Source organism: Oncorhynchus keta, chromosome 4, assembly GCF_023373465.1.
Source record: "Oncorhynchus keta strain PuntledgeMale-10-30-2019 chromosome 4, Oket_V2, whole genome shotgun sequence".
NCBI classification, from domain to species: Eukaryota; Metazoa; Chordata; class Actinopteri; order Salmoniformes; family Salmonidae; genus Oncorhynchus; species Oncorhynchus keta.
In genome coordinates, this window is record NC_068424.1 from 35321928 (window position 1) to 35333969 (window position 12042).

A 12042-nucleotide genomic window follows, 5' to 3' on the forward strand; every position below is an offset into this window, starting at 1 on the left:
AGAAAATGTTGTGAACAATGTTCCATTTCTCCCTCCTGTCCTCTCTTCCCTTCCTCTCTGAAAAAAAAGGTATCATTACTTCATTGAGGTCATTTGAGGCTCGCTGAGCTTACATTAGCATCACAGAACATAGTAGTGTATCATTGTCTGTTTGTAGGCTAAGTCTGTCTGTTGCAGGGTTTGGCTGGTGGACTGGATGGGATCGTTGTAATGGTTGGAATAAATGGAATGATATCAAACACATGGAAAACAAAAGCCTCTGGTCGGTTGCAATGTTATAGAGAGAAACACAGACTCAAACGCCATTACATCCAAGGTTAACTTTTTGAACTCCAACAGGGACATATTAATGCTTTTAATTGGAATCTGTTTTATCATTACACCATTACGGCTGAAACGGATGTTCTTAGTTAGAGTTTCACCTGGGAAGCTCGCCTGTATAATTGTTGTTGTGAAAATAATGGAATGGACGCCTCCCCGAGTTGCCTGTTATGCTTTAGGCACAGGTACTGATATGAGGACAACACGGGGAATGAGATTTTAATCAACGTTTTAAACCTAATTGCCTCCAAACAAAATAAGTCAAGCAAATTAAGTACTTTAAGAGGGAAATGCAATGAAAAGTGAGTCATATGCAATAACACTGGAGAACAATTTAGCATATATGATTGCATATTTAAATAGCTGCTTTATCTTTTGAAAGGCTTACACTTCTGTCATGCTTCAGGGAAACGCCGCCTAATGTTCCTTGCAGGGGAGAGAAGTGATTTATTTTTCCGAAGTACGCTCTCTCTCCATAGTTATTGCTAAAATACCTGAAGTACGAAAAGTAACTAAACACCTTTATTTTTTTTGCTCTCAAAAGCGGATAATCAAAGCCACGTCGCAGACAAGTACACAGAACTTGACATTTAAAGTAATTTCCCTTTGAAATAACATCTGCAGCATTTACCATTATTGCCCATCTCCGCGAATGTCTGAAAAAAGGTGCATTGTGTGCAGTGCTTGAAAACAGCAACCATTTCTTTGAATCCCAGCCAACTTGGTAACTTGACTTGACGACAGCAAAATGTTTAATTTTCTTTTTTTATTACCAAGTATACAACAAATATCTACATTCAAATACCACATACTGTAGCATAACTGACACCACACATGTTTCAAGTCGAGTCCGCCAAATCAAAAATGATCAAAATGTCCTCCTACTATTTCACATCATCTTTGACAAAGAAGTCCCTTTGTTTATTTGGCGTCGTTTTGCTGAAGTACATTATCTTCTTCTTTACATATGGCACTTGAAGAAGCAGATTATCAAAGTCATCAAAGCCTATGGGACGGGATGCGAGGGTTGAGATCAAGCAACAATGTATGGCAGAGTTGGACTCCACCCCTAATCATGGCTGATACCCTGATGAAATGCTTTTTACCATATCGTACATCCCCTGGTTTTACTCATCCAGCTATGTTTATAATGATGAGTAAAACATTTACGGTAACTGGCCATCCTTCATTTCAGATATAGATACTGTAATGTCCCTCAGTCCTGCTGTGGTATCATGGACAGTTTATTTCAAAACAAGAGTTTAAAGATTGTGTTTGCGTCCCAAAAGGCACCCTATTTCCTATATAGTGCACTACTTTGCATAGGGTGCAATTTGGGGGACACACATTTCCTGATGAATCCATGATCATGCTTTATTCTCCTAACCAGCAGCAAAACAACAAAGGGTTCAAACTAACAAAATATGAATCGATACATTTAACAAATAATCTTAAAATCCAAATAGGATTACAGAGTTTCCATCTCCCTTACTATGTCTGAAACAAGACACTGAGAAATGCCAGGAGAAACATTGTCTTTGAAACACAGAATTGCAATTAGACGCCATTGAAACATTTATGTCACGTCATAACTCTTGAACATATTTGAACATATTTTATGCCGAACCCACAACCTTCGGATAACATCAAACCAGTGTTTGTTTGATTCCCCCAAAATAAGTTATAAGAAATATAAATACAGCACGTGAAAAAATAAATTAATTAATAAGAGACGGCCACATATTGAAGTTACCCTTAATGGGAAAAAGTTGCAGTTCTCAAATCAAAATGGTTGCAACAATAACGACAAACAGGTCATCAAAAATGTATCTTACTCTTCCTTTTTTTTCTTGTGTCAGTGGCTCGGAATACAAAAAGCAAAGTCTTAACCGAAATATTGTCAAAACAAACCAACAAAAAAAGACTTCATCATTTCAGAGTTTGTTTGTGTCCTGCGTAAGTGTGTGCAGGAAGGTAAGGCTAAGTATGTTTCGTCCCTTGTTTTCCCCTCCGTCCCCTCTCTTGTGTTCATCTGAGGGGAATAGGGACCCTTTGGACCAGAGAGCTGCTGGCGCCTGTGGCTAGGGCCTGGGTCGGCCAATAGAGTTAACTCACGTGTTGCTTTGAAGCCCTTTGCTTTGAGGGCCTTGTGATTGCTAGCTGTCTGTCAGTCAGTCAGTCAGTCAGTCCAGGCTACTCTCAAGCCTCTCTTGGAGTTGGGGAAGGGTGGTGATGGCAGCTACACAGCTAGGAGGAAACTCAGCTCAGGGTTGAGGCTACCCAGCTCTAAGGCTATAGAGAAGAGGCAATGCTCAGTGGTGCTATTGCAAATTCTGCAGTTCTACGGCGAACACACCTTTCAAATGAATTCTCTCTATTTCTCTCTCTCTGTTCCTGTCTCTCTACATGTCTCCGTTTCAGCCATAGTCTCTCTATATTTCAGTCTCTTCTTCCTATAAGATGTGTGTATATAGGGGTGAGTCTCTTGTTCCTTCCTCCCCTCTACCACATGGGAGGGTTGTTTGTCTCCAGAACCCCGTACATCTCTGCCAGTTTCTTAAACCTGGGCCCCCAGTCATTGAGATAATCATACTCGTGATCAGTATTGGAGCACCCAGACTGCAGCGAGCTCAGGGACTCAGCCACCGATCCCTCCCCCTCATAGGCGTAGGTCTGTAGGGAGTCGTAAGGTGGGGCGCAGGGGTCCAAATCCGCCTCCAGGAGCTTGGATAGCACATACCCCTGCACGTTGCTGTCTCCACCAACACAAACGCTCCCTGGCCAGCCCACACATGCAAGGGGAACGTAGCGTGAAAGGCTCTCGATTTCGGGCAGCATGTCCTGACGTTGCTTCCCCACTAGGTGGGCCTCGTGGGGGTTCCACATGGCAGCGATGTCGAAGGCCTCGGTGTCCTCCTCTCCGCCCCCCTCGTCATCGTAGCGGACGATGTTCTCGTGGACGTTGTCTTCCTCATCGTGCAGGTAGGGCTTCTTACGGTGGCTCCGGAGGGACAACATGAGCAAGATCATCACTAGTGGAGAAAAAAAGAGACATGGTCAGATACAACATGGACCCCAAATAGGGAAGATTATTAATGGTTGCTTCAGTGAGTTTGGTGAGTGAGTGTACTATACTAAGACATTCAATATATGCACAGATTTGGTAAAAGAGGGTTTGTATAGAGTGGAATATGATGTTGTCGTATACAAAGACAATACAAATATACAGTAGTTTATTAAGTACGTGTAAAGCAGATCAGCAGTGGAGAAAATCACTTCAAAGAACAAGACCATGACCTACCGAGCATCACGAAGATACATGCCAGTATGGCGATGAGTGCCCCTCTGCTCAGACTAGCCGGTAGGTGGTAGGCCTCAGCATTACAGGACATAACGTTGCCCTCCACATCGCAGCTACACACACGGATAGTCAGGGTGCTGGTGCTGGTCTGGACCGGCAGCTCTCCATCTGAGATAATGATAGGAAGGTAGTAGACTGACTGGTCCTGCTGAGACCAACCCCCACGCCGCGTCAGGATCCATGCTGTGTTGTCTACATCGGGGACAGAGAGAGAGAGGAGCCTGGTTAGATACATATATACACTGAGTGTACAAAACATTAGGAACATGCTCTTTCCATGTCATAAACTGACCAGGTGACTCCAGGTGAAGGCTATGATCCCTTATTGATGTCACCTGTTAAATTCACATCAATCGGTATAGATGAAGGAGGGGAGACAGGTTAAAGAAGGATTTTTAAACCTTGAGACATTTGAAACATGGATGCCAGGCACACCTGTTTGAGTGTGTCAAGAACTGCAATGCTGCTGTGTATTTCATGCTCAACAGTTTCCCGTATGAAGAATGGTCGACCACCCAAAGGACATCCAGCCAAATTGACACAATTTGGGAAGCATTGGAGTCACTATGGGCCAGAATCCCTGTGAAATGTTTTCGAACACCTTGTAGAGTCCATGCCTTGATGAATTGAGGCTGTTCTGAGGGAAAAGTGGGGTGCAGCTTAACATTAGGAAGGTGTTCCTAATGTATGTACACTCAGTGTATGTTATATCATTACCAAGAGCGGTGTTTGTCAGACCATGAGTCATCCCATGCTACAAGTAAACGTAAACGGATGCTACACGTAAACGTCTGTAGCATCCGAAAGGTTTGACCTACAAACTATTATGACAACTCCATGGTTTTGCTCCACGACCCTCTACGGCCCCCTTCAGATGTCGATGTGCCAACCTCTGTTTGGTAGCATCTGAACCGTTTGGGCTACAACCTAATGTGGAAAACAGAGATTCTCACGAACATGCCTCTATGGAAAATGGAGATTCTCACGAACACAATGGTGTTCTCCGTTTTGTTCTATGACCCCCACAGTGTCACATGACTCGTCTGAAGGTAATCAGTACTGGTTTTTAAAAAACACATGGAATATGAAGTAAGTTTTTCACCTTTATATATCTCCTAGATTTAGGACAGGTACTTTTTTTTTTTAGGACAGGTACCTTTTTTCTTATTATTTATTTTTTGTCTGTCCCTTTTTGCCATTTATGAATTTGCAATTCATTTTGTTTCTATGGGCTTTAGTAGTAAAGGCCAAAATCAATATTTTATATTTTATATACCTGCATATATTTAAAAAAAAAAAAGTTTTTGATACCTAAAGTGGTCCTAAAATTCAAAATCAAAATCAAACCCATACCTTAGACTCTAAAGAATTAAGCACAAAAGGGAAATTATGTCAACAGAAAATGGTGGAGTGTGACAAAAAATACATGTCCAGGTAGTGATGTGGGTTTTACTGCTGTATAATAAAGCCTTTATTTACCTTGGTTGTCTCTGAGGGTGAAGTTGGGGTTGTTAGCAGCCTCTGGTGCCAGGCTGTAGTAGAAATGCTGACCTCCCAGAGGATCATCTGGGTCTATTGCTGTCACTGTCTGAATCAGCTTAGGTCACCAGACAACAAGACAACAGCCAGGAGATGGGAGAGAGAGACAGTTAGGATCGCTGACCTGAGACAAGTTGTGAGTGAAACTGTCAGATATTACATACATTCATATTATGCAGATATTTCTTTACAGTATTCCATCAATTTGAATAATTCTTCATACGATAGAATCACAGGTCTGCAAATAGTGGTTATTTGGTCTGCCTCTGTTCAGGTCTTGCGTGTGTATCTTTCTTGTGTGTGTGTGTGTGTGTGTGTGTGTGTGTGTGTGTGTGTGTGTGTGTATGCTTCTGTACCTGTCCAGCCTTGGCGCTCTCACAGACGAATGCTTCAAAATAGTGTGTCAGCGATGGAGGGTTATCATTCACGTCCAGAATCTTCACAGCTACAGACACACTCCCGATCATACTGGGATTACCTGGAAGAAAACACACACACATGCACACACACAAGTTAGTGTACAAGACACACACACACTAGCCAATGACGAAAGGCAGCCTAGGATAAAATACTCAGAATGGTTTATTAGAATAAGATTACAATTCAGTTATTATCCAAAATGTACATTTGAATAGCTTAATCAGCTGTGTAATTGGCAATGGAAATGCTAGCAGGCAGTAACTACTTTCTCAGCTTCCATCAAACAATTGATCAATCAATAGCTTGACTTTGGCACTCTCCAGTTGAGGGTGAATGGCTCTCTGCGCTGCATGTGTGTGTGTGTGTGTGTGTGTGTGTGTAGACTCCAAGTAACAACTCTCTCTCTCCCCCTCCATCTCTCCCTGGGGCCTGCAGCTACAACACAGCCCTCCCACCACACGGGATCATTTCTATTCTTCTGCTGTCTTTTCTTGTCCCTGTCCCTCTCCACCCCCCTCTCCTGATAACCAATTGAGTCATATGTGCCAATTTGACCCGATTCAGGTGTGTTTTATTTGACAAAGCCGTTAATTAAAACAAAGCTCCACTCGTCCGTGTGCATTTCAAACAAACAGAAACAAAACAAGGGGAGTGAAGGTGACTCTCCTGGGTCCTGAATGCTCCCGCTGTGTACAAGTCTGTTTTGTATTATCACACAATATAATGTAATAATGTGGCCTCGTTCAAAAGAAACCAGATATGTGTGTATGTAACATACTGTATGTGGCTTCGTCCCAAATGGCACCATGTTCCCTATATAGTGCACTTCTTTTGTACTATTGTAGACAATAGGGTGTCATTTGTGTGTGTGCGCGTGTGTGTGTACGTGTGTGTGTGTGTGTGACGTACTCATCTCCATTGCCAGGACGGTGATGTTATGCCAGGATAACTCTTCTCTGTCCAGCGCCTGCACCGTCATCAACGCCCCGGAAGTGATGTCAATGTAGAAATATTTCCCCAGGTCAGTGGTCATCTCTATTGAATACCTGGTGACAGAGGGACACAATGGTAACCAATGTTGAGTAACACTTATCTGGTATTTATATACATTGCCTTCATAAAGTATTCACACCCCTTGACTTCTTCCACAATTTGTTTTGTTACAAAGTGTTATTACAGTGGACTTAATTGTCATTTTCTTTCTCCAAGATCTACACAGAATACTCTGTAATGTGAAAGTGGAAGAGAAATTCGAACAATTGTACAAAATTGATGATAAAACATGAAAACATAAAATAAAACATGGCGATATCTTGATTAGATTCAACACCGAGTCAATACCTGTTAGAATCACCTTTGGCAGCGATTATAGCTGTGAGTCTTTCTGGGTAAGTCTCTAACATGCCAACCACACCGCTCGTGTCACGTGTGCGAGCGTTTCAAAATAAATGTACTCATACATGTCACTCAATCATTGCACCCACTCTGCTAGCACGTGTCAATGAGAGTCTGCGTAACCAGGCACTAAAATAAACTAAATAAACTTGAAGTTCCACCTCTCCAATCTCCTGACTGGTTAGGAGGATATGCAGTGGCTTGCGAAAGTATTCACCCCTCTTGGCATTTTTCCTATGTTGTAGCCTTACAACCTGGAATGAATAACTTCACCATGCTCAACGGGATATTCAGTGTCTGCGATCTACCAATAGGTGCCTTTCTTTGTGAGGCATTGGAAATCATCCCTTTGTCTCTGTGTTTGAATAGTCCTTGCAAAAATTGTTTAGGGTTGCCATGACAAAGGGGTTGAATAATTATTGAATCAAGACATTTCAGCTTGTCATTGTTCATTAATTTGTTAAAAAACAAACATTTTCAACATAATTCCACTTTGACATTATGGGGTATTGTGTAGGCCAGTGACCAAAACATCTCAAGTAAATACATGTAATTTGTTATACAACAAAATGTGGAAAAAGTCAAGGGGTGTGAATATAAAGCATGCACATATCTTTATCTATTGCATGAGCTGTTGCGTTTTCTTGTTCGAGAAATACTAAAGAAAATGGCTATTTTTAACATGAGTTCTTCTTTATTCTAGTTAAGCGGAGACTAGTGAGTGCATTGAACTGGAATCTCCCGCGCTCCAACTGACATGTGTGGGCTGCACGTGGTCACGTGGCATCAGATACATTGTGCCACATGAGCTTGGCATTCTGGATGCAGTAATTACAGAATTACTGCAGTTGAACTGCAGTTATACTGCACTCTAACTGCAGTATACCAAAATAACACAGTTTTTACTGCAGTGTACATGCAGTTAGAATGCAGAATAACTGCAGTTATTCTGTAACTACTCCATCCAAAATACCACAGTCGACCGCAGTTACTACACTTTTACTACAGTTTCACAACTGAAATATTTTTGGGGAAAGGTTGTGTGTGTTCATGCACTTTCTAACATGACAAAATGTCTCAACGTTTGCAGTCAGAGTGCAGTTTAACTGCAGTACACATTTGTCAGTGTAACTGCAGTTCGAGTGCAGTGTCATGACTCTCCTGTGAAGATCTGAAGGATCAGGTTACGGTGGGTCAGCTCTACAGCGTCCTCTCGCTCTCTCTCTCTCACGCTGTATTCCAAGCAGTTTTAGTGGTCCGTGGACACTTAAGGAAAAGTCTTGTCGAGTTTGTTTCATTTGGTGACCTCATGAAGGACAGGAGACACTTTGTTTGTATACACTTCTCAATTATGAGGATTGCATCTGAATGTTGTGTAAAATACATGATTAATCATCAGAGTACTTTTGGAAAGATAACAATGTGATCTTAGTCTTCTAAATAAGAATTGTTTTTCATAGTGACTTATGATCAGTCAGTTGCCACGCACCCATGAGCACAGATATTACACGGTGTCATGGAATGCCCCCTTTTCTACTACAAGTATAAAACCCACCTACGACAAAATTTACATTCGACCGGAAAACATGGAAGCTGTCGCTACTTGTTGAAATGGTTGGCAACTCTACCAAAGGACAAGACCAGAGAACGTGGAGATCATTCCCACGTTGAAATGGCTAGATATCTACAAACTAAAAAACAATTAATCAGGCTGCAGCTGTTTAAGTACTTTTAGTCTGGTAAAAGCAACTGGTTCAAACGACCGAATGGTACTCTGACATATCCATTATAACAAGCTACGACTACGAAATAGTTTGATCTCTGGTGGACAAACCAGAGACTTTCTGTCGAATATCTGTCTAGCAGACGGACCGGCGATCGCAGAAAGGGACAACAAAGGCATACACTCGTAAATATGTCATTTGAAATGTATTTTCAAATCAGCTGTTGTTCATGTTCAAAGTATTAGAATTTCCATGAATGTAGTTATCGACTCGGAATTTCCCCCTCTTGAGCTGTCCCCACCCTTTTCCTTTGTCTACCAAGCTGTCATATTGGTTTCGTCCACTAGTGACTTTTCTTTGTGTCATGTTAGTAACCAATGTATGACCTACTGTGTGGGTGTCCATGTAATTATGTGATTAATTAGTTAGTAAAGCCAATTTCTATATCGCTGATTCATGATTAATGTTAGGGTTTGTGCAGATATCCAAGGGTTTGCGACATTCAGGAATGAGACTGATGAGGTAATAATACATTAATAGAAAACTGTAATCAATAAGATAATAAAGAATCTGAAGAGATATTTTCGGGAAATTGTAACTCTATAAACAACAATTTCCCGTGGTGCCTCGACTTCATAGTTAATTACTATTCCATGATTCGTTTAATTATGGAATAATTACACATAGAGAATTGATTTGATTATATAACAGTCTTCACATTTAATGACAGCAAACGCTATGAACAACAGTAAAACTGCAGGACACTGCAGGTATTCTGCAATTACAGTGTCCAAATACCACAGTCGAATGCAGTTACTACACTTTGACTGCAGTTTCAAAACTGAAATCTTCTTTTGTAAGGGAAATGCAATTCGAGCTAGCTCCTCAAACCATCTCAGTTGTAATCGAATCAGCAATATATCTGCATTCTGCCAAATTGAGCTGCAGCACAGAGCTGGTGTGTCTGTGTATACCTGCAATGGGCTTTACTGTGCTGTGCTACACAGGCTGGCTCATCTCCTGCCACCACGGGCCACTTTCCAAAGCGCTCCTCAGAGAACATCACACAACAATGAGTAAACAGACAGACACTCAGAGATGAAGCCAGATGAATAGGGGGGGGGGCACTACTTCAGGACACAGCTTAATCCCATATTAGGGGATAGGGTCTCAAAGAAGGGTCTCAAAGAAGGAAATTAATTTGATTTAGAATCCTACTGGGAAAGACCTGAAAGAACAAACCTAGGCTCTGTGTACAGTGATCCCTCCCTCCTCTTTCTGTCTCAGTGTGAACTAAACTCCCAAAGGCAGGCTTCCTGACCCATCATTGTGCAGCAGTACACATAGAGAAAATGGAGAGAGTCCTCAGCTATACACAGAGAGAGTCCTTGGCAGAATCGCCTGGTCTGTCAGACTGGTTTAGACCCTACACACACACACACACACACACACACACACACACTAGATGTGGAATGGCAAGCTGTCAATGTTTAAGGCAGACCCAGCATCAGCAGCACTCTATGTACCCTCCTTTACTGATTTGACAGTCTGTGTGTGTGTGTGTGTGTGTGTGTGTGTGTGTGTGTGTGTGTGTGTGTGTGTGTGTGTGTGTGTGTGTGTGTGTGTGTGTGTGTGTGTGTGTGTGTGTGTGTGTGTGTGTGTGTGTGTGTGCGTGCGTGCGTGCGTGCGTGCGTGCGTGCGTGCGTGCGTGCGTGCGTGCGTGCGTGCGTGCGTGCGTGCGTGCCAGCTGTTTTTGTGTGTGTTTTGGGAACCATGATCCCGGGGGCAGGGAACATGCCCAGCATAGGCGATGGTAGGGGAAGATCCCCCTAAAGGAGCACTATTAATATCACTCTACGGTGTGTGTGTTTGCCAGTGACAGTTAGAGACAGCAAGTGTTGAGAGAAAGCGGGAGAGAGAGAGAAAGGCCTTCTCTCTCCTGTTGTATTGATTCCCCCATTTAAGGTCAACCTTATTCCCAATGGGTTTTGGTCAAAAGTAATGCGCTACATAGGGAAAAAGGTGCAATTTGGGACGCATATGTTGTCTGTCATATAGTAATGTTAGCCACACCATTTGGCCACGGTGAAACAACTGCAATTCAAGGTTGATGCTCTTACTGTAGCCATGCTTACAGGGCTGGTTTGATTTGTATCCTCACACACATAATTCCCAGAGCTTTCCCTATCTGCTTCAAGCGTGTCCCCCAAATGGCACCCTATTCCCTATAGCACTAAACAGGGAATAGAGTACCATTTGGGACACTTGCTGAGACTGAGGGGTTTTAGTATATTCACTAAAGCCACATTATCTTTTTAAATTTTTAATTTTACCCCTTTTTCTCCCCAATTTCGTGGTATCCAATTGTTTTAGTAGCTACTATCTTGTCTCATCACTGCAACTCCTGTACGGGCTCGGGAGAGACGAAGGTTGAAAGTCATGCGTCCTCCGATACACAACCCAACCAAGCCGCACTGCTTCTTAACACAGCGCCATCCAACCCGGAAGCCAGCCGCACCAATGTGTCGGAGGAGACACCGTGCACCTGGCAACCATGGTTAGCGCCCACTGCGCCCGGCCCGCCACAGGAGTCGCTGGTGCGTGATGAGACAAGGACATCCCTACCGGCCAAACCCTCCCTAACTCGGACAACGCTAGGCCAATTGTGCGTCGCCCCACAGGCCTCCCGGTTGCGGCCGGTTACGACAGAGCCTGGGCGCAAACCCAGAGTCTCTGGTGGCACAGCTGGCGCTGCAGTACAGCGCCCTTAACCACTGCGCCACCCGGGAGGCCCAAAAGCCACATTATCTAACAGACACAGCTTTACAAAGAGGGATAACATTGGCATACCAGCATTCTGAAATAGCAGTTCATTTTAGTGGCGAGAAATGATTTGTACTTGGATCCCATACAAATACACTATATATACAAAAGTATATAAACACCCCTTCAAATCAGTGGATTCGGCTATTTTCAGCCACACCTGTTGCTGACAGCTGTATAAAATCGAGCACACAACCATGCAATCTCCATAGTCAAACATTGGCATTAGAATGTCCTTACTGAAGAGCTCAGTGACTTTCAAGGTGGCACCCTCATAGGATACCATCTTTCCAAACAAGTCAGTTCGTCAAATTTCTACCCTGCTAGAACTGCCCCGGTCAACTGTAAGTGCTTTTATTGTGAATTCGAAAACGTCTAGGAGCAACAACGGCTAAGCCATGAAGTGGTAGGCCACACAAGCATACAGAATGGGACCACCGAGTGCCAAAGCGAATACCG

At 42.9% G+C, this 12042-nt stretch overlaps 1 protein-coding gene across 2 annotated transcripts in view; it reads right to left on the reverse strand.

Moving 5' to 3' along the window:
• Window positions 1-1072: 1072 nt before the first annotated feature.
• The window catches only part of LOC118374496 (cadherin-20-like), a 125212-nt gene continuing 114242 nt past the window's right edge, over window positions 1073-12042 (reverse strand). For both annotated transcript variants that reach the window (XM_035760941.2, XM_035760932.2), the window contains exons 8-12: window positions 6551-6687; window positions 5578-5699; window positions 5162-5279; window positions 3623-3874; window positions 1073-3353 (exon numbers count right to left, since the gene is read on the reverse strand). In XM_035760941.2, the coding sequence (XP_035616834.1) occupies window positions 2824-3353; window positions 3623-3874; window positions 5162-5279; window positions 5578-5699; window positions 6551-6687 (1159 nt within the window). In that variant the 3' untranslated portion in view covers window positions 1073-2823. The remainder of the gene's footprint in view (window positions 3354-3622; window positions 3875-5161; window positions 5280-5577; window positions 5700-6550; window positions 6688-12042) is intronic.